Source organism: Balaenoptera musculus, chromosome 11, assembly GCF_009873245.2.
Source record: "Balaenoptera musculus isolate JJ_BM4_2016_0621 chromosome 11, mBalMus1.pri.v3, whole genome shotgun sequence".
Classification (NCBI taxonomy): domain Eukaryota; kingdom Metazoa; phylum Chordata; class Mammalia; order Artiodactyla; family Balaenopteridae; genus Balaenoptera; species Balaenoptera musculus.
In genome coordinates, this window is record NC_045795.1 from 92,914,806 (window position 1) to 92,942,345 (window position 27,540).

General features: G+C 47.7%; 1 protein-coding gene across 2 annotated transcripts; it reads left to right on the forward strand.

The window, feature by feature from the left end:
- The first annotated feature begins 405 nt into the window (after window positions 1-405).
- EDEM1 (ER degradation enhancing alpha-mannosidase like protein 1) lies at window positions 406-27,240 on the forward strand. Of its 2 annotated transcripts, XM_036868109.1 has the most exons (12): window positions 408-1,496; window positions 6,589-6,661; window positions 9,970-10,073; window positions 11,250-11,421; window positions 12,789-12,972; window positions 14,402-14,576; window positions 16,123-16,243; window positions 16,719-16,889; window positions 18,737-18,810; window positions 19,682-19,778; window positions 21,680-21,883; window positions 23,365-27,240. In XM_036868109.1, the coding sequence occupies exons 1-12, from the start codon at window positions 979-981 to the stop codon at window positions 23,452-23,454; spliced, it is 1,983 nt and encodes a 660-aa protein (XP_036724004.1). In that variant the 5' UTR covers window positions 408-978; the 3' UTR covers window positions 23,455-27,240. The 2 variants fall into 2 exon arrangements, with proteins under 2 accessions (XP_036724006.1, XP_036724004.1); XM_036868111.1 differs by lacking the exons at window positions 9,970-10,073; window positions 11,250-11,421 and having other exon boundaries at window positions 406-1,496.
- Window positions 27,241-27,540: the final 300 nt, after the last annotated feature.

Consider the following 27,540-nt stretch of genomic DNA (forward strand, 5'->3'; position numbering starts at 1 on the left):
AGTAAAAATACTTTGGTGGTGGCAGCGGCAGCCTTTGCTCCTCCCGCTGTATCTTTTTAAAAGAGATCCTACTTCCGCGACAAAGGCAATATAACCTAACTCAATATTTCCTGAGATTGCCGGATGCTAAGAATTGCTCAAGAACACTTGTTATACACACATTCTCGGGACACTCCATTGGAGTTCGATAGGTCTAGGACAGGACCTGGGCACAATCACCGTGAGCAATTCTTACAAGTTAGGGTGTTTCAATAAAAAAGTGTTAAAAGAGTACAAATTAGGATGTTTTAACAAAAATAATTCAGGATACCGTTTTGTGCAGTCTTAAGCTTAATGATAGTATCATCCCCCCTACCACATAACAGACAAATTAAAAACCCTGTCCTACAGAAACGTCCTTTTTCCTCCTCGTTCCTTACGTCTTTTATCTGTCACCATCCCTAACACAGAGCTGGAGTAGTTTTCCTCCATCCTAGCTCCGCGAGAAACAGGCTCTACGCGGAACCGGTTGGGCCCGGGGCCACGTCCCTGTCCGCCGGCCGTCCGCTCCCGTGCCGCGCTCCCATTGGCTGGAAGTTCCCTCGTCCGGAGCCCGAGCGGTCCCTACTCGCCACGCCAGCCCATCCGAATCCGCCCGCCCAGGGGGCGGGGCCCGGAGGGCGGGGCGGAAGGAGGGGCGGGGCCTCGCGGCGCTGGAGACGTACGGGTGGCCTATGGCGCGGGAGGGAGTTCGCGGCCGCGCCCCGCGAGGCCGGGCAGGGGCCGGGCCAATCCGGGCGACCGGACGGGCGAACGTGGGGCCTGGCCGGCCGGGCCCGAGGTGCTGGGGGTGTGGGGACAATGGGCCAGTTCCTGGTGCGTCACGAGGGAGTTCCTTAAAGGGGAAGTGAGCGGAGCTACTGGGCAGACGTGGGGTGCGGTGGTCGGCGGGGAAGGCCCCCCGCGTTTGTAAATAATGCCCGCGGCGCCCGCGCGACCATGCAATGGCGAGCGCTCGTCCTGGGGCTGGTGCTCCTCCGGCTTGGCCTCCACGGAGTGCTGTGGCTCGTCTTCGGGCTGGGGCCCAGCATGGGCTTCTACCAGCGCTTCCCGCTCAGCTTCGGCTTCCAGCGCCTGAGGGGCCCCGACGGCCCCGCGTCTCCCGCCTCGGGGCCCGCGGGCCGGCCCGGGACGCCCGGGGGGCCGTCGGGGCCATCGTGGCTGCAGCCGCAGGTCCCTGGGCCGGCGGCGGGGCGGCGGCGGGCTCCGCGGCGGCCCGAGCCGGACGTCTGTGGCCCGGGCCACTGGGGCTACGTGCTGGGCGGCCGGGGCCGCGGCCGGGACGAGTATGAGAAGCGCTACAGCGGCGCCTTCCCGCCGCAGCTGCGCGCTCAGATGCGCGACCTGGCGCGGGGCATGTTCGTGTTCGGCTACGACAACTACATGGCGCACGCCTTCCCCGAGGACGAGCTCAACCCCATCCACTGCCGCGGCCGAGGACCCGACCGCGGGGACCCGTGAGTAGCCTGCGCCGGCCCGACGCCCAGGACCGCGCGCCGCACGCGCTTCCTTCCGTTCTCCTGTTGGGTGCAGCCTTCCGTCCTCCGGGTCCCCCCATTGGTGCCCGGGCGTTTAGGGTCTTGGGGGCAGCGCCCGTCCGTCCGGCGCCTCGGCTGACCCCCTTTGAGGTCGGCCTGGGCTGGGGGTTGCGTGGACGGCCTGGTGGCTGTCCTTCTCTTGCTTCTCCCGGAATCTCTGTTACTGGACAGCTGTCAGCGCAGTCTCTTTTACAGATGGGGAAACTGAGGCCCAGAGACCGGAAGGGACAGTGGCAGTACCGAGGGGTAGCTTGGGGAGCCTTAGACTTCCATCTCCAACCCTTTCTCCAGGTGAAGGTCAAATCAAAATGAAATCCCTTGTAAACGCAGCTTCGAAACGGCACTTATCTCACCCCACCTAGTCAACTCCAACTTTACTGTATAAAAATATAAAAATTCAGGAGTTGATCCTGAGAAGGGACTTTTTAAAGCCATCCAGTGAGTTTGAGGCAGAGCGGGGCTACAGCCTTTCTCCTTTATCACAGGGGCCGCTCCCTAGGCTGAGGACGGTTAGGTGGAAGGGAGAGAGAGAGGCTGGGTGGCCCAGATTTGGGGTCCTGATGCTCAAGATGACATTCCTTGCTCTGTAGGGTCTGTCCCATAAATTCCCCCACCCTGGTGGCAGGGCTGTCAGGGAAGATCTGCCAGTCTTCCCCTTCCATCAGCCGTGTTTGCAGAGGCTGAGCTTCAAGGGTTACTGCTGTTGACATCAGAGTCCAAGAGGACAGCACACCCAGCTAAGGACCTCCTAGCTGGAGGGAACCGGTGTGCCTTGACACTGACCCTGTTAGGCTGGATATGACTGCCTTTCTCTTGGCCGCTCCCCTCAGTTGGCAGTGGAGGAGTCGGGCTGCTTGGTCCCTTTGGACATTTGAGGCCTGTGTTTTCCTTCACCCGATGAAAAGCAGCAGAGTCCAGTCCTTAGGTCCTAAAAAGGAAGCCCACACACTAAAGGGACTTAAAGAGTTTTAGACATGGTTGGATTATCTACAGATTCTTGTCTTAAATTGCATTTGGAGAGCATGATTTTTAGTGAAGCCAGTGGGACATCCTAGGTTAGCTTAAAAAGACTTGGCCTTTTTAAAGTTGTAGGAAACTGATGAGTTATATTTTTCATGTTTCACTGTATCAGGCTTTATACATAGAAATGTATTTTCTATCTCAATTTTTTTTTTTTTTTGAGAAAAATTTTAAGTAAGTTTTTGCTTAACTAGTTTTCTTTGCTTGGGGATGCCATCTGCTAATGAGTGGTTTGGTTTGACCAGTGACAGTCTGGATAAGTTGAGGTCAGGTTGCCTTGAGACAGATATGTTGGTTTTGGAAAGATGGAGTTAGAGATATTGAGGGGATGCCATGTGGGAAGGGTTGTGCCCTTTTGGTTGGTCAGCCTTGGTGTCTTTGAGGAAGTGAAAGAGCTCTGGGGTTATGGTAGCCTTGAGTAGACCCTCACACTGGCCGCTTGTAAAGAGTGGAAAGTTAATTTTTCTTATTCCTTTTCCTTTCACTTAACTCCTCTCAGACTTTAGTGTTTTCAGGAAAAGGGCAGGCCACCTTTACATCCCTGAAATAAATAACTGGTAATAAAAAATCTTTCAGATATTTATTTTAAGCAGATGTATTCTAATGATTACTGTCAAGTGAATTCTAATGAGTCACTTAAAAAAGAGAGTAACTTAGCCATTAGAATATTATGTAAAAAGTACAGAAACAAAATATGAGTGCTAAATGTGCCTGTCTTTTCTTTTTGGTCACATTTACTTGAGGCTTATCTTGCCTGTCTTGTTTGACTGGCGGTAGGGTGACGAGTATTGACATGAAGTAAATAAAACCGGAACACTTTTTTAAAAATAGCAAACGTTTCTGTCCAGCTACAGATCACTATGCAAACTCAGTTCCTCTCACATCCCCGATTTGGGTTGGAGGATCCAAATTCAAAAGTTTCATCAAGTAAGTCTGGATATTAAAATTTTGCAGTCTCACGAATAATAACGTTAGTTCAGACCTTGGGTGCCTGACCCTTCTTTGTTTTCTCCCCAACCATTTTGCTATTCAAACAAAAAAGCAAATCAAACCAAACCGATGCTGGCCCCCAAACCGACTCGTTCCTAGGCACCCCTAGTTTAAGATGGCCTCCTCTGCATTCCCCTTTCTTCCTAAAATCTTGGCTTCCTTCAGGCTCAGGCTCAAGTCTTTTTCCATGACGCCATTGAACTGTTTGAAGATGACTGTCCTTGATCTACTCAGTTCTCCTTTCGGTTCCTTTCCTTTGAGCTGCTTTTCCACGTTTTAATATCGTGTGAGACTTGAGTACTGTTGTGTGTTCACCTTCCTTTCCCTTTGTCTTGTCTCCCCAGATTGTCAATCCCTGGAACACAGGGACTGTTTCTTATATTACCTCTGTGCCTACACAGCACCAGGTAGATTTCTGAACAGCTGTTACAGGTTAAGTATATGTGGAATTTTTTTTTTTCTTTTTTACACGTGCGTTTAATTTTGAACATGCTATGTTAGCATTATGTTAGCTGCATCGCCAAAAATTTTCTGTGAAAGGCCATAGTTTTCTCCATCTTCTCTGTTTGGGGGTAATAAGAACCTTAAAAATGCAGAGTGGGGTGAATGTCACGAACAGTCACACAGGGTAACTTAAGTGGAGAGCCATCGTGGTTCGGCAGCTGGTTATGTGGAAAGATGGACACTTTTGAACCCAGCCTTGTACCTGAAGTTTGAGTTCTTGGTCAGGCTGGCCATAGATCAAGAAGATTTTCACAGGACAGACAGATCACAGTCTCGCCTGCACGGTGGGCTGGCCTCAATGGACGCCCAGTAATCTGGCGCTGTAAGGCCGACAGGCTTCTGTGGAGTCTCTTGTTTCCTTTCTCCCCTCCCCATTTTTCTTTTTTCTATTTTGGCACATTTTGAAAGAGTGTGTAGCAATGATCTGGTAGAAAAGAATTTGGAAGTGTTTTCATGAACGCCTTAGATCTTTGAGTGGATTTGTCTGAGTGGAGAGAAGGAACCACCAGTTACTACAAACACGTTTTTTCTTGTGCCAACTCTTATAATTGTTCTTTGTCGTGGCTGCTTGGGCGTTCTTTTGAGATGTGTTTTAAAACTGGGTCCGTTGTAGTTATAGCCTGAAAGGAAGAGCACAGTAAACCATGGGAAGGAGTGCAGTGCTCCAGATTAGTCATCCCTTCCAGGGCCGGTGCAGGTGGAAAGGGCGATACGCCACAGAGGAGGGTCCCTCAGGGGAAGCTCGTCACACGGGATTCACCCAGCATCCAGCCTGGAGGCTAAGTGATGAGAGACCCGTTTTGTGATGAGGTGGGTTGTTGGAGCCAACGCTTGGTTTCTGAGCAGCAGAGCAATGGAGGTAAATATTTAAGCTCAGTAGAATGTTCTTGAGTGGGCAGCATTGAGCATCCCCCTGTCTCCTTTGGCCTTCCCCTCCAGCTTTTGACACTTCCTATATCCCCTCTGGCTGGCACTGCCCTTGAAGGGCTGAGCTTAAGCCACAGCTCTCGTCTTCAGAGGACCTTCTTCAATCATATTCGTGTGTTCGGAAAGAATCGACAGCTAGAAGCAGCAGGTGGGGTTCTTCAGCCGTGCAGTGTGCTGGCTTCGCGGCTTGGGAGAGACATGTGAGAGCCCTGGTTCCTAGATTGCCCCTTGTAGATAGCTTGTTTCAAAGAAAGGAGGTAAAATTTTGCCAGACATTCTTTGTCCTAGATTAAGTGACATGACCAGCATAAAACAAAGGCTCAGGTAAAATCAGATGTGAGGTGTTGGAGCCGTTTATGCCTGTCTCACGTGGGGCCCACTTCGCCCCAGCTGAGGCGCATAGGAGGCCTCTCAGAGAGCAGGGCGAGCATTTGGAACACGGAGATGCTGCCCGCGGGGAAGTGAGACAGGACCCGTTAGAGAGACCCACGGAGTAGGTAACGTGGTCCGGGGATTTGATGGAAGACGTCATACTAACGGTGAATCAGTTGCTGAAGATAAAACTAGGGTTTTTTCGCTGTGGTTTTTCATAAACGTAATCTTGAAACAGTCATCCTGTTTCTCTCCTTACTGACATCTTTTTCATCTTTTTCATTTCTCTCCTTACTTTCAAATCTTTTCAAGCTTCTGCAGTTGCCTTCTGGGTTTGTGGCAATGGGACAGGAATAACTGAACTCCCTAGAATTTGTCAAGCTGACTTTATGACTTGCACTATTTCTCCATCCCCACCTGTCCCAGATATATTAGTATTATCCTTGTCGTTTTTAGCGCTATAAAGAACTGTCAGTTACCCTCTTTGCGGCCCTGAAGTTGGTGTCTTAAGATTGTTTCAGAGTGGGCGATCGGTGTTGCTTATGGGGCAGGAGGCCTGTGGCAGAAGCATTGGTGCAGCTGCAGTTACGAGAAGCCCTGCCTTGGTTCATGGTAAAACAGCAGCTCCTTGCAATTGGTGGAGCTGGTGGGGATTCTTTGGGTGGTATGTTAGGGAAACAATGGTGTAAAGCAGTTAATTTATTCCCCCACCCCAAGGACGGATGAGTGATACTGAGCCTGTAACTGAGGTATTTATTTGCTGCTTTGTGTGTGTAATCTGCGGCAGTGTCTGATTTCTGTATTAAAGTTTTATTTGCAGGTCATGTGACAGGGCCTCTCCTTTTTCATTCCTAATGATTTCGAAATCAGAGCTTTTTGAAGCTGGACAGAAAGGTCATTTGTGCTGTTAAAACTGTATCTCGGAGAGGGCAATGACTCCTGTTTCCCATTTCCTTACTTCCTGTTTTGTGTTCTTTCCACTATAGTATAGTATAAGCGTGTGTGTCTCTGCTATTCTGTGACACTGTAGAGACTGTCCCTTGTGAGGCAGAAGGACCATTGCCATACTGACCCACCCACAGTAGTCCCTGAATAAATAAGTTTCCAGCAGTTTTAGTTTCTGATGAGTGTTTAGTTTTACTGTCTTTTTTCTCTTTTAAAGTACCTTTGTTTAATTTTAATTTTCTTTCTTTTTCAGTTCAAATCTGAACATCAATGATGTCCTAGGGAATTATTCACTGACTCTTGTTGATGCGTTGGATACACTTGCAGTAAGTGTTCAGCTTTATTATTATTTTTACAAATTAATTAAGATATTTTGGAGTTAATTACCCTTACTTTCCCCCAGGGATGAGAATTCCAGGAAACGTGATTCTCAACATGTATTCATAGCTCTGATAGCTATTGTTTATTTTAATGAGCTTAATGCTGAGAGCAAGAAAAACACTGAAGGTTAGATGAGGGGAAATGTGATTCCCGTAAAAAAGCAGAGGAGAAAGTGTGATTGTTGGGCTTCCTGGTGGCGCAGTGGTTAAGAATCCACCTGCCAATGCAGGAGACAGGGTTTCGAGCCCTAGTCCGGGAAGATCCCACATGCCGTGGAGCAACTAAGCCCGTGCGCCACAAGTACTGAGCCTGCTGCGTTCCAGAGCCCGCAAGCCACAATTACTGAGCCCACGTGTCACAACTACTGAAGCCCGTGCTCCTAGAGCCCGTGCTCCACAAGAGAAGCCACTGCAATGAGAAGCCCGCACACCGCAACTAGAGAAAGCCCGTGCGCAGCAACAAAGACCCAACGCAGCCAAAAATAAATAAATTAATAAATAAATAAATTTTAAAAAATGTTTTTTAAAAAAAAGAAAGTGTGATTGTTTTGGGGGAAACCTATTTTTCTGCGGGGTTCCCCCACTATTTTATTCCTTAAAGGAACCAGTATACAGTTACTGTAGTTAAGATTTCAGAAGTAAAAGACAGGATCTCAGGATTTCAAGATCTCCAGGGGACAAGATCCCCTGAAATGTGCCCCAGCTACTGGCCCCCCAAAATCAAGTCTGAGCCCTGGTTCCAGCCCCTGCGCAGAGACCCTCTGTATAAACACTCTTGTTTTATTTGCTTTCCGTGTTTTGTGGACACTACCCCCTCCAGACTTGGGCTGCCAGCTCAGGGGCAGCCTTTATGTGCTCAGCCCTTGGTTTCCTTCAAGGCAGCTGGAGACCTCTAGACAGATGAGCTAAAGCACATGGAAGGCAGTCAGGCACCATGCATGGTTCTTGTTACCAGGCTGCCGTGTGTGCTTGGCGTGCCTCACGACCCTTTGCTGTAGAGTACAGCAAGGGACTGTATTCCAGCGTAGCGTTGAAAAATTTCCTTAGTCAACATGATTCTACTACCTCTTTGCTCTCCTCCGTTGTCCGGCACACCTTTACCATAAGAGAATTTGTACTGTCGTTGATTGCAGATCCTGCATTTTAACTTTCCTTAAACAGAGTTTGAAGCTGTCAGGAGTTAGAATTGGGTAACGCTAGCTAAGTTTGCATTACAACTGTCCCAGATCTTGCTAGTAGTAGAATTACCGGAACTTGGGAAGAGCTGGAGCGGTCCTTCTAAATTCCCCTAGGCTCATGGTCTGACAGAGAGCCCGGGGTTTCGTTCTGCCAGGCTGTAGCTGCACAGCAGTTTAGTTTCCCAGTCTCTCCTTCTGAAGCGATTGCTATTCCCTGTCAGTCATGCACCATCACTGATCAAAATGTGCCCGCACGGGTGTGTTCACCCTGATGAGAGTTCACTTGTTGAGGGGACCAGAGGCTGACTCAGGCGACAAGTGTCGCTTTAAAAGAAGTCCCAAGACTCATAGATAGCTTATGAAAGCACACCTTTTCCCCATGACCTCTCTCTTTTTGCCCCATTGTGTCTTTTTATCTGTCTGCCATGCTCTTGAAGTACAGAGACCTTGTCTCTGTTACAGTCACTGCACTCTGTCCACACCGCATGGTATCTGATACATGATAGGAGTGCACATACGTGTTCAGAAAATGAATTTCTAGTAACCTGGCATTTCCCAACACAGATTCCAAGGGTGTTCTCCCTCAAAGAAGAATTCTGTTCCCAAATGAACTTGAGAAATTCTACCAGTCTGTCCCACCACTGGAGAGCCACAATGCACACCAGCAGTTTAAAGGCTCTGAGAAGTTCTGAGAAGTAAAGAAACCCAATCCAGCTTTTCTTGAGCCTGAGTGAATGATTTCAGAGCCTCGTTACTCTGTTCCGTAGCTGTCTAAAATGGCAAATTACAATATATCGTTGAAAACTACTGGCTTCCTTTGCCATCCTCCACATGATCTGAGATCATATCAGCCCCTGCAGCTGCGAACAGATTTTGCTGCTGATGAACATCTGTAGGGAAACAGACCCATCTCTGTGGTTTTCATTGTAGAACATCCGGTCTTTAAGGTGCACTTCAGGCTTATTTTTCAGGTGTTACTTCTGTTGACGTTTCCCTTTTCTTTTGCTGACATTTTAAACAAACTTTAACAGGTGTGCTTTGGAAACACTTGGACAACAGCAGTCCCTTGACTGTTAGATGCAACTTGCGGCATGATCGCATAATCTTTTAAAAAGAAGGAACCGAAAGCCAGAAAAGAAACGTCTGTACTTGCTCTGCATGTAACAGCAAAATAACAATGAGGGGGAGAAAAAGAAAAAAAGATGCACTAGATCAATAAACACTAGGAAATAAGACATACTTGAAATAAGTAGTGTCTGAATGAAATTGTTTTTTCTTGTTTTTTTTTTTTTTTGGTGTCTTTATGATGTCATTATAGTGCCAGGATTGTCATAAAATTTTGAACAGCATGAAAGCATTTCTATTCAGGTTATTTTATCAAATTTTATGTCCAGTTTGCACTTCATATAAGAGAGAGAAGCTTGGAATGATACCATATCCACACACCCAAAATAGGAATCCTAATTCTAGAACATTTCTTACAAAGAACGTAGAGCTGGTTATTTGTATGTTTTGTTTGTTTTGAATGTCATTGGTCTTACGCTGTGCTCCAAAAGATAATACCACTGTTTCCCAAAGTGTTCAGACATCTGGGTAACAAGCAAGGAGTCAGTTTTCCAGATGTTTCGGTCTCCTGGGAGCTAAGCGCCCAAGCTGTCGCGTTATTTGAGGAGCAGAGGGAAAGCCATGTTTTTCGTTTCTTCCGTTTTTAGATTTATTGTTACTCATTTCAGGAATTTCCGGAACTGTAACGCCTTGCATGCTAGACAAGATGAGACAGAAGTTGAGGGAGAATGGGGCAGGACGATGAGGGCTGCTAAATGATTTTATGAGGAGTTAGTGACACAGCTCTGCCATTTGGAGATAGGATGCTTGAGTTTCGTGGAGATGGGCTTGCCATCTGTCCCAGAATGTGTTCTAAGAGATAGCTGTGCTCTTCTACCTTTTGTGTTTCTACTCCCACGAGTGGCAAGACCACTCGTACGGACGTTCAGATGAAGTGGCCCAGCTCCTGCGATCATGCAGCCTCAGTGTCACTTCAGGCCGTTGTAATGGTTTGTGTTCCTCTTTTTAAAGATAATGGGAAATTCATCCGAGTTCCAGAAAGCAGTCAAGTTAGTGATCAACACAGTGTCATTTGACAAAGATTCCACCGTCCAAGTCTTTGAGGCCACGATAAGGTAAAATAGTACATCAGACGGATTGAAGGCTGCTTTTGGGTGTGGAAGGAGAAAACTCCTGGAGGGTCCACCAGCCCCGGGGTCTAGGTAGGGAGTCCGTGCAGACCTGGTGGGCACTGTGTCCCCTTTTCATCTGCTTTTGGATTGATCAAAACTGAAACAATTGCCATTTCAAAGTAATTATATTTGGGGCCAAATAGAAAGACACACTGTAACGCAGGTTTAAGACAGATGTCCCTTTAAAGGAGTTTTTCATTATTTCACTTTATGTCTAGTCTCATTTCCTTCACTGTGTCCTAGGAAAACCCCTATGTATTTCTGAAGGAATCAGAGTTTCTCCTGTCACCCACCACCTGCAGAAAACCACTGCTGACCATTTGGGTCTCCCTCCCTCTCCCTCCCTCTAATGTACTGGGCTCATGTTTTATATCTTGCCTTTTTAGTTTGATAAGATTGGGACTGCTTTCCTATTCCATTTAAACTTTGAAAGTTGTATCACTGCGTTACATTCCAGATGTAGCATTTATTTAAAATTAAAGTTACGAAAACATTTGTTCTGAAAAATGTCACAATCTGCTTCAGCTCACTGGAGGGGGACCTGAGCTCGTGGCTGCTGAGGGACTGAGATCTAAGCTGGTGGCGCCTGCCTCTCAGCCGGGTCGTTCTCTCCTTCTCCTCCTCTTCCCCACCTTGCCTCTTGACCGGAAGTGGGAGAATTTGACGTTGCTTCGCAGCCAGAACTACAAAAGTTACTTAGTGTGTGTTGTCTTGCTCTTTTCTGTTTCTTATTTGGCTAAGTTTTTTCCCCACGTGAGAGAAACCAAGAGTAGTTTATTAATACTAAAAGGTGATATTTATTCTGGGAATGATTAGGACACTCCCTTCTGATGAGATGATGAAAACGACTATACACTGTTACTACTTTAAGTGGGATTATTCTCAGTAGCCTCAGAAGAATGGTTCGCTTTCTCCCTTTCGATAATGCTGTTAGCTAACAATTGATCGTTTACTGTCAGGGCTGGAAAGAACTTCAGGGGGTCATTAAGTCCAGTCCCTCTGATTTCAGGCAGTGCTAAGTCCATAGGGAATTCAAGCCTGCTTCTGTCATTCTGAGCTGGATTGTACACATTTATAAGCAACGTGATTTTATTCTTCTTTTGTTCTTCCTGTCATTAGGGTCCTGGGAAGCCTTCTTTCTGCCCACAGAATAATAACTGACTCCAAGCAGCCCTTTGGTGACATGACGATTAAGGATTATGATAATGAGTTGTTGCATATGGCTCACGACCTGGCCGTGCGGCTCCTCCCTGCCTTTGAAAACACCAAGACAGGGATCCCCTACCCTCGGGTAGGTAGACGGCGTCAACAGCACACCACCTTCCCGGATTAAAACTCTTTGTTGATGAATTTATTTGCGGGAAGGAGTGGGGCTGATGCGGAAGAGGAAAGCCATGTCCTTGAGAGAATTTGGCCCTAAATATGATAGAAATGGTTTTTAATTCATTCAGCATTTACTGAACACCTGTTGTGTGCTGGGCATACAGTGACATATTTGACTTAAACCCTCCCCTTAAGGAAGTTATGTTCCTGTGCTCAGTATTCTTTTTTTAAAAATATATTTATTTATTTATTTATTTATTTTTGGCTGTGTTGGGTCTTCGTTGCTGCACGCGGGCTTTCTCTAGTTGCGGCAAGCGGGGCTACTCTTCATCGCGGTGCGCGGGCTTCTCATTGTCGTGGCTTCTCTTGTTGCAGAGCACGGGCTCTAGGTGCACGGGCTCAGTAGTTGTGGCTTGCGGGCTCTAGACCGCAGGCTCAGTAGTTGTGGCGCACAGGCTTAGTTGCTCCGCGGCATGTGGGATCTTCCCAGACCAGGGTTCGAACCCGTGTCCCCTGCATTGGCAGGTGGATTCTTAACCACTGCGCCACCAGGGAAGCCCTGTGCTCAGTATTCTTAACCCTTTTCGCAGGTGGGATTTATATCCCCTGCTGCAAAACAGTGGGGGCAATTTGTCTTCATTTCTGACTTGGGTCCATTTCCCCACATGTACGCTGTAGGAGCTCAGCGAATGTTCTTTTGAACACTTCATGTGGATCTTTCAAATAAAGCCTGTACAGACCAGTAAGTTAGCTGCTGATTTAAATGCAAGGTCTGGAATGAGATTCTATCTTTGTGGCATCTGATTTACTGAGTCCAGAACCCCTCTGAGAGTTGAGTCAGCCTTTGGGTCACCAACCAGTGGAGAATTGCCAGACCACTGAGCCTCAGTGATGAAACAGGCTGTCACTTTCTCGCTGGGTTCCTTTCTCTCGCAGTCCAAGATTTGTTAACGTTTGCTGAGCAGGACTGAGTTCATAGCAGCTCACTTAAAATTTCTGCGTGATTCCACAGCTTGCCTTTGTCCCCAGTGCCAAAGCCTGGTGCCGCGTAACCATGAAGAGAACCTGCTGGAAAGAGGCAGATTAGTGAAGAGCGTTATGATGATTCCCCCGAGACTTGCTCTTACTAGTAACACAGGGCTCTGGTGTTCGTACTGTCTTGTTTGTGTCTTACACTTACTCCCACTTTCCTTTTGGATGTAAAGTAGGAGGCGGCGGGCTGACTCCCCCGTGGCGAGCTTGGTTCGTTAGTGGGGTGTGGTCGCTGTGACCCGGTCTCAGCCCTGTGGGTTCCTTGACTTCTGCCACAAGCCCTTTGTCTCTTCCTGTCCCCAGGTGAACCTAAAGACAGGCGTTCCTCCTGACAGCAATAATGAGACGTGCACGGCCGGCGCTGGTTCCCTGCTGGTGGAATTTGGGATTCTGAGTCGACTGCTGGGGGATTCCACGTTTGAGTGGGTGGCCAGGCGAGCTGTGAAAGCCCTTTGGAACCTGCGGAGCAACGATACGGGGTTGTTAGGTGTGGGGCACCTGTGAGGCCCTTGGCACTGCGCACATCGCCCCCTTTCCTTTCCTCTTCTCTGGGGCCCTCCCTCCTTTCCACTCCTTCTTCCTTGTACTATTGAACCTGAAAATTGACAACTCAGAGGGAAGGGCCCTCCCTCAGTGTCTGCCACATCCGATTTCTCCGTGTGACTTTTCACTTAGAGGGAGGCTGGAAGGTTGATGGGACAGAATAATGCTCTTCCTATTTGAGGGCTCCCTTCTGATCTGAATCCCTTGGCATATTCCACTTGAAAGTAATTGTTAAATGCTATAAAAAGAACTGCCTCGGAGGCAGATTATATTGCTTCAGTATAAGGTTCCAAAGATAGGAAGTTAGAGTTAACTGGTAGAGTGACTTTCTCCTTTTAAAAAATCTCGGCATGTGGTAGTAGGTTAAAAGCCCAGATTAAACCTGTATTAGATTTTATTTTTTACCCTTGAGAATTTTGATCAAGATGTTATTAAAAAATTATTACGGAAAATTTCAAACATATCAAAGTAGGAAAAAGTATAATGAATAATGAACCCCTATGTACTCCTTATTTATCTTCAATGATTATCAGTATTTTACTAGCTCAAGATGTTATTTTAAAATAGGTTGTTTGCCTCTTGTAACTATCTAATTTTGAGAAATATTTTCTTTTTGTCATCGGGAAGGAGCTGGATTGGTGGTCCTGGAGCCTAGAGTGTCATTGCAAAAGTGCTGCTTTTTAGAAGTGATCTTCGATTACTCTTCCTTAAGTTCTTCAATTCATTTACAAATTTGTTGTATTTAACAATAACAGTAGAAACAAAATAGTTGCCCCGTCACCCCATTACCAGTGTCACCCCAAACTGTCAACTTTAAAATTTTCCATAGGCCCTTGTAGCCTGTCATGTGCAACTTTTATATACTTTCAAATTATAATATAGATATTTTTATTCTGCCTTTCATTTGGCAAATCATGCAGGTGGTTTCAAGTTATCTTGTTTTCATAGTTATTGTCTTTAAAATCTATATGACAGTCCATTAACTCTTCTGATGTTGGACATTTGGATTATTTTTGTTTTTCTTTTTTTTTTTTCCATTTTACAGGTAATGTAAATTATATAATTCATCATTCTCTGATGAACAACACCCTTTAGGCTTTTGAAGTGCATTGTCAATCTGGAAAAGCAACACGACAAACCTATTTTTCTTGTGCATTAAATGTTTTCCCCATTTTTGTGTCCGTGTTGAAACACTGTATGTTCGGGAAGCTCGAGCCACCCATGCTGCTGATAGGACCGATAAAGACGTGAGGGCCACGCATTCACCCCTCCTCTTTCCTGTGAGGGACGAAGGTGCTGAGGAGCAGAGGGGCTGAAGTAGGAGGTCCCCCTGCCCGCCACCCGGGCCCTGACGGGCTTGCTTGTTTTCACAGGCAATGTTGTGAACATTCAGACGGGCCATTGGGTCGGAAAGCAGAGTGGCTTGGGTGCCGGACTGGACTCCTTCTATGAATACCTCTTGAAATCTTACATTCTCTTTGGAGAAAAAGAAGACCTAGAAATGTTTAATGCTGCATATAAGAGTATTCAGAACTACTTAAGAAGAGGGTATGTCTCCTCACCATCTCTCTTACTGTCCCGTCGAGCAAATAGAATGTATTGTGAAATGCTCGTATTTTTCTCAACATAGATTCACAGGGTCTTTTGGTCTCTGCCCTCATTTTACTGCCTCCTAGTTGTTTGTTAGTCATTTGAGGGGGTGGTGAAGAGGTGTATTGGCTATTTACTGCTGCGTAACAAATTACCCTGAAACCTAGTGGCTTAAAACAGCAAACATTATCTCACCCATTTTCTGAGGGTCAGGGAGCCAGGAGCAGCTGGGCTGGTCCAGGGGCTCTCACGAGGTCATCCACAAGCTACTGGTAAGGGCTGCAGCCTTGTCACGGCGCAGTCGGGCCTGGAGGGGCCCCTCCCAGGCTTCAGTTCTTCACATGCTGTGGCTGGAGGTGTCAGTTCCTTGCCATATGGGCCTCTTTGTAGGCAGCTCATGGCAGCTGGCTTCCCCAGAATGAGTGATCTGAGAGAGAAGGAAAGAGAGCCACCAGAATGGAAGCCATATGCCTTTATGCCCTAATCTCAGAATGACAACCAGCACTTCTGCCGGGCGCTGTTGGTCAGCTGATGTAGTCTGTGAGGGTACTGCACAAGGGTGTGACAGCCAGGAGGCAGGGGTCACTGGGGGCCACCTGGAGACTGGCTGCCGCAAGGAGTGACACATCCCTCTGTTTCGCTGGTTTTATTTGCACATAGAGCTGTAATGCGGCACAGTTGTTTTGGTTCTTTCACTTTCTAAAGAAGTTGGGATTGGTCTTTATACTTGATGAGAGAAAGGGTAGTTACCACCTTTTTTTCCCCTCTATGTTTGTTTAAAACAGCTTTGTTTCCCGCTTGTCAGTTGTGCATTCAGGATGGCAGAAGAGAAGTGCCATTCGAAGCTGCAGCGGCTTCGACCCTGGTGCCGCCTCTGTCTTCCCTGGGTCTTCCCTTGTGCACATGTGTGTGTTAAGTGGCCAGTGCAAGTGATAGCTACTGAGTTGCCTGCCCATTTCTACCCTAGCTGTTGTAGGATCATTCAAGTGATGTGTTTTAATAAGAGGCTGTTTGGCCAGAGTTCAGTCCTTTTCAATTTTTAAAGCACGTAAATTTACTAAATTAGTAGTAATCCCGGAGCTTCTTGCTCTGAGGTGTTCCTCCAGGCCCATGGTATAGGATTTTATTAGAGAAGAGACTCTTTTTTTGTGCAGAAATAACCAGACTTCCCCACTCAGGTCAAAACTGACCCATGCTATATACCAAATTACGTGGAAGTATTTCTCAAACCTGATTGTCAAAGTGCTTTCTGCAAAATGCAGTGAAATCCCAGCGTGTTACCATGGCTGAGTTTAGAACTTTTATCCTTTGGTAAGTGTCATCTTATGCTAGAGTCTTGTATTGAGAGGTAGAGGCAATCTGTCTCCAAAGGTTTAAAGAATGAGTTAGGAGAAAAGGTTAATATGTTGATTCCATTTAAGTGAAGCTGCCAGGGGCAGCTGGGAGAACAGAGCTGGAGCTGTTTCTCTTTCTTCCCCTTTGACCGCTCTGCTTGGCTCCTCAGTCGGGAAGCCTGTAACGAGGGAGAAGGGGACCCGCCCCTCTACGTCAACGTGAACATGTTCAGCGGGCAGCTGATGAACACGTGGATTGACTCTCTGCAGGCGTTCTTCCCAGGACTGCAGGTATTTCGCAATCCTGTTTGCTAAGAAAAAGCAGTCATTGGAAAGGGCTTTTTTCCCCCCTCTGTTTTCTTTTTATGGTACCAGAACATTCTCTGGCTCCTTCAGATTTGGGAAGTGAATAGCACAGTACGTCCCCATCATTCTCTTTGGAAATTACTGCACACTAAGTCAGTGCAAAGCCATGCCAGAAGAGTAACGGCGTGTGATTTTTGGATGGTTCATGTCTCAGTTGTCTGTTCTTCGTTCATGAGTACAGCTAGCCTCTTGTCCTATGCAGTTCGCAGGGCTTTGGCATTGATGGCCAGATGAGGGGTGGGGGGGGTCTGTCTGGGATGCTCCTTTTGGGTTGGTTTTGTCTCCAGCCACGTTTGTAGGTCAGATGACCAGTGGGGGGAGGGGGGAGCCCAGGGCCTGTGTCACGTCTTGCCAGTCTGAGAACAGTGACTTAGCCTGGTGACCTGTGCCTTCCCTGTAGGTTCTGATAGGAGACGTGGAAGACGCCATCTGCCTGCACGCCTTCTACTACGCCATATGGAAGCGCTACGGGGCCCTCCCCGAGAGGTACAACTGGCAGCTGCAGGCCCCCGACGTGTTCTTCTACCCGCTGAGACCCGAGCTGGTGGAGTCCACGTATCTCCTCTACCAGGTACTGGAGTTTGTTGAGCAGTAGTTTGTGTTGAAATGCTGGGAAGACCTGTAGCAGTTGGTTCGTAGGGAACACTTGCTGACAGGTGGGGAATTGTGTTGTTCCACAGCGACCGTTAGAGTGACTGCCGGCCCAGACCCTTGTTAGCGCTCAGTGTCTGTCCTGGTTGCACGGGACGGGGAAGACGTCTGCGGTCATGTACGCGTTTGCCCTACATTCTGCAAAGCTGACTTGTATCTTTACTGCAGGGCTTGTTTCTCACATCCTTCAGTCAAGAGGAAGATTTGGTACTCTCTGTTTTCCAAATTTATTTGACCAAAGAGCTCTTGTTGGGGGGATGCATTTCTGTCCTCATGTACTGTGGAACCCTGGTCTGTGTAAAGTATTCAGATAGAAAAATTATTTTTCTTAGTTGGAAAGGGAATCATCTGGGATTGTCTGAGTGCCTACTTTTGTTTAATCCTTCAAAAAAACATACAGTGTTCCTCTTTTGTGAAATTACTTGTACGCCAGAGGAAGTGTAACTTTTAACTGTGAAGAATCTTCCCCTCGACGGTTTAAGGCCGATATTTATACCTCTGTGCGTGCCATACATATATACACATCGAGAGCTGTCAGCCATTCGCAAATTCAGCAGCACGAGCTGCTCGCTTTCCAAGAAGCTGGCCCTCCGTGCGTGCGGCAGACGCGTGTAGTGGGCAAGCCCTCGCGAGGAGATCTGATGAGCTCTGGTAGTAGGATTAGTAGTTTAGATTTATTCCATATTTTTTTTTTAGCACTGAATCCTTGCCATTTGCTTCTGAAAAAGGGAGAAATCCTGTGCAACTGGTAACTGACCTCAGGTGTAGAGAGACCTTGTGAGTTGTACGTAAGCTCTCAGGGGTGGAGAGGTAGCCTCTGATTTTGCCTCCCGGATCCCAGATCCCAGGGTAGAGTCCGGCCACTCACGCTCTGAGGGTGACAGACTCGGGTGCTGGCTGAGTTCTCCTCTTAAGCTTAGGTCTGTTGCCTTTGGGTTTGTGCCTCTTTGTTTCCGTCACTGCTTCTGTCTTCTTGCAGCTTCTTCCTCATATTGACTATTTTCTTAGAATCCAGAGAGATCTTCGGCTTTATAGCCTTGCCTTCTGAAGCGGCGCCCTGTGCTCTCTTAATCCAGAGGCAGCTGACCCTGTGGTCGTTTGCTTTTGCTGCTGCGCGGTTGGCACTGGGCACGAATTATAGGTGATCCCCAACTTTCAAACTAGTTTTGGGATAAAAGTCTCCTCTTCCCAGAGAATTTTTTTTTCCCCTAACAAAACCATCTATGAGCATGTGACAGAAGAGGAAGCAAGCCAGGGACTGAGTTCCTAGGGTGATTAGAGAGCACAGCATGTGGAGGCCTCTTTAGATACTTTGAGAGTCTTCTTGTCCCCTGGCCCTCCTCACGGTGCTGTGGATGGAACAGGGGCAAAGTCCTGTTTCCCTGTGCTCGCAGCTTAAGTTTCTAGTGAGTTCTGAGGCAACAAAGAAAATGGATTTGTTCTCAGATATGGGACTGTCAGTGAGGCGTTTCATTTCTCATCATGATGGGGATCAGGAGAGCCAAAGGCAGGGAGTTGATCTGCCCTGGGGCAGATCTTCTCACCCCCCCATTCAAGTTAAGCAGGTTGGAGGTGCGCTTTGATGTGAACTGACAGAACACCTTAATCCTGTAACATTCACGACCCTTCAGGATAAAGTGAACTGGCCCGTGCCTTCCTTGGGACGGTGACTCATCTCCGCGGGACCATCCTGCAGTCACCGCCATGTGTGTTGACGGCATGTCTTCCAGGCCCCCGCTGGATCACATTCTCTCATGTTCTCTCTAGGCAACCAGGAATCCCTTCTACCTCCATGTAGGAATGGACATTCTGCAGAGTCTGGAAAAGCACACAAAAGTCAAGTTAGTTTTCTAAGTTCCTTCCTTTTTCTGTTGGCCACTTGTGATTTCTTTTGAGTTGTGCTGAGGTGATATTATTCTATTTTGCACTTTACTTTTTAGAACAGGTCATTAATGTTAATTTTGTAGGGAAATTGCTTACTTCTTGTGTAGTAGAACCTGCCCATTATAGTGGGAATTAGAAATGTTTTTTCACCTTTATTCCTGTAGGGTTCCAGCAGACTATATGAGCTCTTTTTAAGTAACTTATTTCCCCTGTTATACAAATAATATATATACTAAAAAGTTTAGGGAATATAGAAAATACAGAGGTAGAATATTATCACTGTAATCTCCATGTGCAGAGATAACTACCATCAGCATTTAAGTGTATAGTTTTATATTCTTTTATATATTTATATATAAATATATAATGTGGTATATATGTATATGTATAAAAACTCTATTTCAGTTTTGCGATGTGCTTTTTTTACCTAGCTGTAATATCATGAGTATTTTCTTACAAAATACTGTCTTAGACTATCAAATGGTTAGTCAGTCTATACAAGTATTGGGACACGAAATTTAAATCAGTCCTTTTGAGTTTGTTGCCAGTCATTTTCTTGGTGTCCTGTTATGCTTTTGGCAAATACTCTCCTCCGCCCCCATCCCCCTTCCGCCACCATTAACCTGATGATTCGGCAGCCAGACCACTTTTTAATGAAGTTTGCAGACCATCTAGGCTGAAAAAGGACAGCCCTTAAACCTGCCCTAATTTGTTTCTCACGTGGTGTTTGATCCCTTGGTTGTTCTGTTAATAGGCTACTTCTGCCTCTTAGATTAATAAGCAGGTGGGAAGGAGCAGAGGTGGGACTCACGGATGATTGTTTCGCAGGTGTGGCTACGCTACGCTGCATCACGTCATCGACAAGTCCACAGAGGACCGGATGGAGAGCTTCTTCCTCAGCGAGACCTGCAAATACTTGTATCTGGTATGTGTGTGGTAAGATTAACCCAGGAAGGGCTCCATCCTGCTGACAGCAGGCACTCCTCTGCCTTCCATCTGACATACGCCGCCAGGCGCTGCCCCAGGCTGGACGTCTCGCTGGCCCGGGGGCGCGGCGCTGTCGGAGCAGAGGCACGTCGCTGTCTGCTCCGTGGTTCCTGACCTCGTAGAGGAGGCACTGCCGAGTGCACACACAGACACACTTCGGGTTGCACGTTGCGTGAAGCACAGGTGACGGTTCCTGGGGGACCCTCGTTAGCGTGGAGGTCACGAGGCTTCCCTGAGGAAGACCGCAGAGCCTCAGCTCTTACTTCCCCTGACCTGGGCGCTCTCGGTGAGACCCATAGCCCGGCCGGCTCTCTGTCCGTACACACATCCTCGCGTGTTTAGGGAGAGACTGAATTTTTGGACCTGGAAGGAGCCTTCGGGATCATCTAGTCGGTGTTCATTCTTCCCCTCAGGCGACTGGCCGGGCTTCTCTGGCTGACGACGTGGCAGAGCCGAGGCTTGAGCCCTGGGCCCCATTCCTCGTCCGGTGCTCTTTCCACTTGGCTGCTTGGCCACGGGCGCGCATGGCATCTGCGTCGTGCACCCGGCCGCTCTCCTCCCCTCTGTCCCTGGCTCGTACGGCTACACACAAAAGAATACTTTCTCAGGGCTCAGAGGGTCGGGATTTCCTGGTGGGGAAACAGCGTGGAGAACTTAGGCCGAGATCCAGATATCCATCAGTAGTGATAGGTTTGTTTTATCTAGTTCAGTGGTCCCCGAGCCCCGGCGTCGGCTGGACTGGAGTCACACTGTTAAGATAACAGCCATGTTGAATGGGAGTCTTCAGAAGCAGGCTCAGGAGCCTGTAATGTTGACAAGTGCCTCTAACGGTCCTGCACAAAGCCGGGTTTCGGAAGCCCCGGTCTGTTCCCCTCAGACGACGCTGCTGCTGGTGCTGCTGGTGTCACTCCTCGTGGCAGGCAGAGGTGTGCCCGCCCGCTGGCCGCGTGGTCCCGCCACCGGGTCCTGTGGGCGCCGAGGTCTCCCACACCGTGCGGCGCGGCCGGTCAGGTCGGCTGCCGAGAGCCTGGCGGGCATCCCGCCCGGCAGCCGTGGGGTCCGGGGTGTTCACGGGGCCAGTTCTGGGGCGAATGAATGGAGGAGACCCCCAGGGTGTTCCCGGGGAAAGAACTCAGGGTCAGGGCGGGTGGCGGGGGGGAGGGCCCGGGCCGACCCTGTTCTCCTCCTGGGAGCCGTGTGAACACACAGCAGCTGTGCCGAGTGTTCTTCCTCGTTTGTAAAATACCCGAGGTGCCTGTGAGGTTTCCTCCGTCTCTAAGAGTTCTGCGTTCTTCCTCATGCATCGTTTACCGCACGCCTGGGTTAGAGGTTCTCTCTAGATGCCCCCGCTGCGCCCTCCTCCACCCCCCACGCCCGCTGCTGGAGGAAGGACTGCCTGGGGTGCCCTGTGCCCTCAGAGCCCACGCAGGAGTGCGCCACGTGGTGGCACGTGTGTCAGGCCCTGGGGACCTGGTGAAGGATAAACCACGGACCTCCTCCTCTCCAGGCTTTTCCAGTTTCGGGCCTAGGTGTGTGTGAGCTGAGGGTAGTTCCAGGATTCCAGCGCCGGAACTCTCCGGAGAGCGTGGGGGCATCTAGGGCTTTTACAGATCAGTGGCGCTTGGGTCTTAGCCCGGGCTTTCTAATCTCTAGGTCTGGGCAGGATTGGGGAAGTCCAGGCGTCTGAGTTTCAACACAACTGGGGATTCCGCCCCGCAGCCTGAGTTGGCCTGAGAGCCAAGCGGGTCCTTGTCCCTGAGTAGTCTGAACTCAGCCGCCCTATGAGTTGGTTCCAAACCTGCTACAATTGTATCTGTTTTCTTTTCTTTTTTCTACTAGCTCTTTGATGAGGAGAATCCAGTACACAAATCTGGAACCAGATACATGTTTACAACTGAGGGACACATTATATCTGTGGATGAACATCTTCGGGAGTCACCCTGGAAGGAGTTCTTTTCTGAAGAGGGAGGGCAGGACCCAGTGGGAAAGTCCGGGCACAGGCCTAGACCTCATGAGCTAAAAGTCATCAACTCCAGCTCCAATGTAAGTTGCTTTCTCCAGGGGTGGTTCGCAATTGGAGGAAGAGAAAACACGACTCATCACGTTATCATCCAGAGTTCCTGACGGAATATTCATGGCACACTCGGGTTGGGTAATTTGAGAAGAGTTTCAGAAAGAGGCCATTTCTGTAGCTATAGATAAGACCCTGAAATTTATATTAGGCCATGGAGTGTAGATGAAGCGAACAAAGCGTGATTGAGAGGAAAGGGAAAAACAGTTAGAAGGAGAGATGATAATCACAGCCAACATTTATTTATAGAGCTTACCACATGCTAAGCACTGTGCTAAATGCCTAAGTATGTTAACTTCTCATAGCAGCCCTGTGAGGGGTAGGTATTGTAATATCCCTACTTCACAGACAGAAAAAGGGAGGCACAGAGAGGGTCAGGTCACACGGTGGAGCCGCGTGGTGGAGCCCGGATTTGTACTGAAGGAGACACTCGTCTGATAGACTCGATTCCGTTGTGCCGGGCACCGGGGATGCAGGCCGGTCAGAGGGGTCCTGGTGCTGGCTGGGCCCAGGGCCCAGTGTAGAGACCGGTTCCCCCCAGGTGCTTGTCAGTAGGAGGCTGTGTGAAGTGCTGTTGAAACACCCAAGAGGGAGGAATTATTCTGCCAGGAAAACAGGAGGGCCTCACTCAGGAGGTTGCCTCTCAGTAGCTCCTGGAATGATGAGGGGGAGCTTCCCAGGAGGGACGTTCTGGCAGGAGGCACAGCACCTACAAAAAACACGAGTGGGGGGCAGTGGGACCAACTGGAGAACCTGTCAGTCTGGATCTTGCAAAGATGAGGAGCAGGGCGTGTGAGTTCAAGTATAGAGCAGCGAGAAAATGTTTCTTTGAGTAAGAGCATGAATATACGTGGAAACTTTCCAGACAGCATGTTTGGTTCTCACACTTGAATCCCCTTTGAGAGAGAGAAAAGAAAAAAAGCCTTTAATTTAAAAAAATAAGTAAATAAATAACACTCTTAAGCATTTAGGTTTTAGCTGTGGATGAGAAGAGCAATAGACTCAGAAAAACAACAGTATTTTCAAGTAACTAAAACATTTTTTGCGATTCTGGGTGGATTAAGGACCCAAGGCATGCAGGCTTTAGTCCCGGCCCCTCTTCACGTGGGTGCGTGTCTTTTAGCCTCCCTGGGTTTCCATTTCTTCACCTGGGAAGTGAGGAAATTAAATTACATCAGTGGTCCTCAACTGGAGGTGACTTTGCTCCTCAAGGGACATTGGGCAATGTCTCGAGACAATCTTGGTTGTCACAGCCGGGGCTTAGGGGCGGGGGGCGTATAGCGGGGGAGCCCAGGGATGCTGTTGACCATCCTGCAGTGCACGGGACAGGCCCCAAGTGTTGACAGTGCCAGGATGAGAAACCCCAGGGGAGGTCATCCAGTCACATCTCAGGAATTAACACATGGCGTCTTAACTCAAAATTCAAATTGTCCCTCATTTATTTTCTTTCTAGTGCAATCGTGTTCCTGACGAGAGGCGATATTCCCTGCCCTTAAAGAGCGTCTACATGCGACAGATTGACCAGATGGTTGGCTTGATTTGATCTGCTCTCCCCTGTGTGGCCTCATCTGAAACTGGACCTCAACCAGCTGAACCCAGGCCAGGCCGAGACCCAGTCCGAAGTGGAGGAGGATAGGAGTCTGGCTGTCCACGATGGTGTCGGAATCTCTGTGCAGCTCCCCAGCCACATCTGGTAGATTCTTGGATACTTTAGCGTTTCTCTTCTGTTCAATAAAATGCCCTGTTTGTCTTAAGGATATACTTTGAAGTGAGAAGGTACTTAGAAGTTGGCTTCTTACGACGTGCTGATGTTACTGTGCACCGTGGATGGGCCTCTTTGGCTGGATCTTCAGACCTTCCTACTTCGGAATCCGTCGAGTCTTCTCTGCCGGCGCTTGCGTGACTGCAGCCTGGCGACCTCTCTGCCAGAGGATTGTGAATGAATTTCTGTGCAACAGGGCCTGCGGTTCCCCTGACATCCCTATGTACTGCATTTTGTCATCCTCTCTCTCTTATTGGATAATTGGGCTGTCTCCCAGGTCTCCACCCACGATTGTCGGTCACATGGGGAAAAATCATCCAGTTATGCATTTGCGCCCCATGCAGTCGTCCTGGTGTTACAGATTATTTGCTCACGAATTTATCTGAATTCTAACAGGCAGTCTCTTAAGTTGTCGCCTCACAGTTTAAGAGCTTAACAGGTAGATCTTTTGGATGGTGTTCTACATTTATTGTGAACTCACCTGAGGATCTCCCATAGTTTCAGAACCAGGTGCCTTTTAAGGGAGAGAAAAATACCTATGATCATCTGAGCTTTCATCTGTCTTATATTTACTAACCAAGGATTATCAGTTCCGACCATGTTTGGGTTGGAATTGTTTCGTTTTTGTTTCCTGTGTCTAGTGCCAATCAACTAAGTCAGGGAGAAAGACATGATCAGATGACTTTCTGGCATCCTTGAGCCGTTTCTCTGTGTAATGCAGGCTTTTGATGAGTGCCTTATACTCTTTAGGTTTGGGCCACTGGATGTCACAGCTGCTGCTATGATTTTAACAGCCTTGTTTTGTATTGCTGCATGGTGTGACCACAGCGAAAGGGGCATGGGATGGATATCAGGTAGGTTCTGGAAACTTCTTGGCCAGTCCTTGCCTTTCAACCTGATATTTTAAGCAAGCATGTATAAAGAGGAAGTTGTGCTAAAACGCCTTTTTTCTTTGTTGGTATTATTTCCTTAGTGAGCACGGAACTGTGTCTCTTTGAACTTGTGCAGAGGGCTCAGAGAAAGCAGAGGTGGGTTTGAACCCTGAGCTTTGGCTTCCCTGTAACGTCAGAGGTTGAAATGAACCTCAATAGAAAGGGTAGGAAGTCTCTTAAAAACCTCCAATTTCACCTGTCGTGTGGCTCACCCGTCACTGCTAGGATATTTCAAATGATTTTATTTTAGTCTTTTTAAAGCTGGAAAGGAATGCTGTGTAAGCCATTGCATTTTCAGTCAAAAGGGAAGAATTTTATTCTTCTTGAAAATTTAAGTGTTGCTGTTTTTAAAATAGATATCTAATTCAGTTCTTTGAGGTTTTTAGAAGAGGGGTTTTCAGTAATAAATGTCACCTCTGTCTTTTAAACATTTACTGTGCAAATGTTTTAAAGGAAAAAAAGAATCAAATGCTTTTATTTTACATTTCTTCTTCATTTCAGAAGCATTCTGTTGATCAACATTGTCTCATCTACTGAACAGAAAATCTTCTTTGAGAATACTATATATATTTAAAATATTCTCATTGCCTCAGTGAAACCAAAATATCCCCTTTTAAATACACACACGTGCATGAGCCTCGCTGCACCTTTTCTCCAGGTGAACCAAGGTGGGACTATAAATGAGCTGTTTGGGAGAACGGGGCACCTCAGGGAAGAAAGTGGGCCCTTTGTGATCACGCTGTTATGTTATCGCACCCCAATGTGCCCCCTCCTCTGGGCTCAGGTATCCCATCTCCCTCCCGCTCTGGAACAGGGGCCTGGGCCTGAGTGCCACAGAGGCACCTCACGGCTACGGGCTGACCTGAGACATGTTTTGTATTAAGTCTCAGACCTTCTTGGCTTCCAGGCACTGGACTGGTACCAGTTGTGAGTCTGAGGGTGAGCGACCCATTCTCACCCTGCTTGCTGAGCTTCCAGACTGCCCAGTCTAGAGTTGGATGCCGTGTAGGCAGTGAGTAGATGCCAGAATGCCCGTCTCGTGGCTGGTTACAGAGAAGGTCCTTCGAGCCACGTTCAAAACTTGCTTTCTCTTTGAAGGTCAGAGTGTCAACAATTGTGATATATCCTTCAGGGTCTTTGCTGTTTCTTCTGTCCTGTGTCGTGAGAGATCAGGAAGGCGAGGGCTGAGGAGGGGAGCGTCAGGGAAATTCCCTTGTGATTTGCCCTAGGAGCACCCTGATTCCAAACATTCCACGCTTTGGAACAGCTGACAGCGTGCTCCATCCTTGCGTTCCTGTGTGTAGCTAGTGTCTAGACTCCGCTTTGGTTCACACAGTGAAAGTGGTTTTGCTAAACCTTTGTGGGAAGCTGCCTTATAGCTCCCTTTGTGGGTGGAGTCTAGACCTCCCACCACAGAGTTCTCAGTTGTTCCAGGGCAGGTTTTGCTGGCTGAGATGCTGTGACTGAGGAGCTCCATGTCCCGGAGGAGGAGGTGACGAAGGAAGTGTTTGCTAGCTCTCCGATTGTCCTGGCCTTGGTGGAAGTCCGGCTTCCATGTTCAAATCTTCCCTTCAGAACTTCCAAATCTTCTGTCAGAACTCGCTCTGTGTGACTGCTCTGTGCGACTGAATCCCCAGGTTCTGAGGCTGTCCTGGATCGTGGGGCGTGTGCACACCAGTTCAATAGTTTTCTGTGTGTTTATGCGCCAGGATGGTGTCTGTGCAGATGGAAATTAGCTCCCTGGCTGGGTACGTGCAATCTGAGGGTCTCAGCTTGATTCCTCTCTCGCCTCCCTGCTGTGTCCTCCACCAAAGAAAAACAGCCCTCTCAGCTATTTTCTTAGCTCAGTCTACTGAATGATTACAAACTGTAATCCTTCACTTTGGATTTTGTAGAGAAAACATCAGAAATTCTTTTTTTCTAGCGGTCTTTCTTTTTGCCGACTGCAAATTTAATGCTGGCGACCAGGTCGGGCCGGATGATTACCCCAGCCCTAGAGAGGCTGAGCAGGGACTTTAGAAAAAAAAAAGTCTTGATCTTTCTTTCCTTTTCCATTCCCAGACATCCAGCTCCTTCCCTAGTGCCTGTTCCTGCAGGGCAGGGACTCTTGTGAAAGTGAGAAGGTGAGTCGGCTGGGCTGTGTGTCCCCAGGTTTTGCAGGGCTCAGGGGTGCGGTTCCCACTTGAATTTACATGTGAATCTGGCGAGAATGTTAAGTACCTGTGGACCTTCCTGATTTGTTACCCCCCTTCCCTCTTACTGAGAGGCAGAGAAATAATATTTTTAAAGGTATTTTGTTTTAGTTTTAAATAGCAAAACACAGGCTGCATTTTTATTTATTATGCACAAGAAAGATAAATATGTTTTTACACACACAAAAAAATCTAGAGTTGAAAACTCTGGGAAAACCTATTGAAATATACAAATGCTTCTGTCTGTAACGTGCAATATGCTTTGCAACTATAGATGATATTTTATGTTTAATCTGTAAATAAGAAATGTATTTAAATTAAAAGGGAGCTTTTTGTAAAAGGACCAAATGTTCTTTTATAAATGTACTAAGAAATATCTTGCTCTTTGAAATGTATTAGGATTTTTATGAGTAATTTTTATTAAAAGATTCTTTTTTTTTTGAGTTGTCATTTTGTTCCTCCTTTCTATACTCACACATACACGTTATATAGAGGATAAACAGGGGAGCAGAGTCTATAAAACAGGATGAATAAAAACTTTATTTTGTTTTTTTACAGCTAAGCCCTGAGTAATACCACTTCAGGCTTGTCTGTCATACCTTCATTTAACCGTCCTTCACGTATGGGTCAGAGCCACTTTTAATGACCTTTGTCCCATCGCTACCCTCTTCACCTTAGCCTCCTTTCTCCCAGGCCTGACTCACTCTCAGTTCTTGCTGCCATTTACCCGAGTCTCTCTAGAG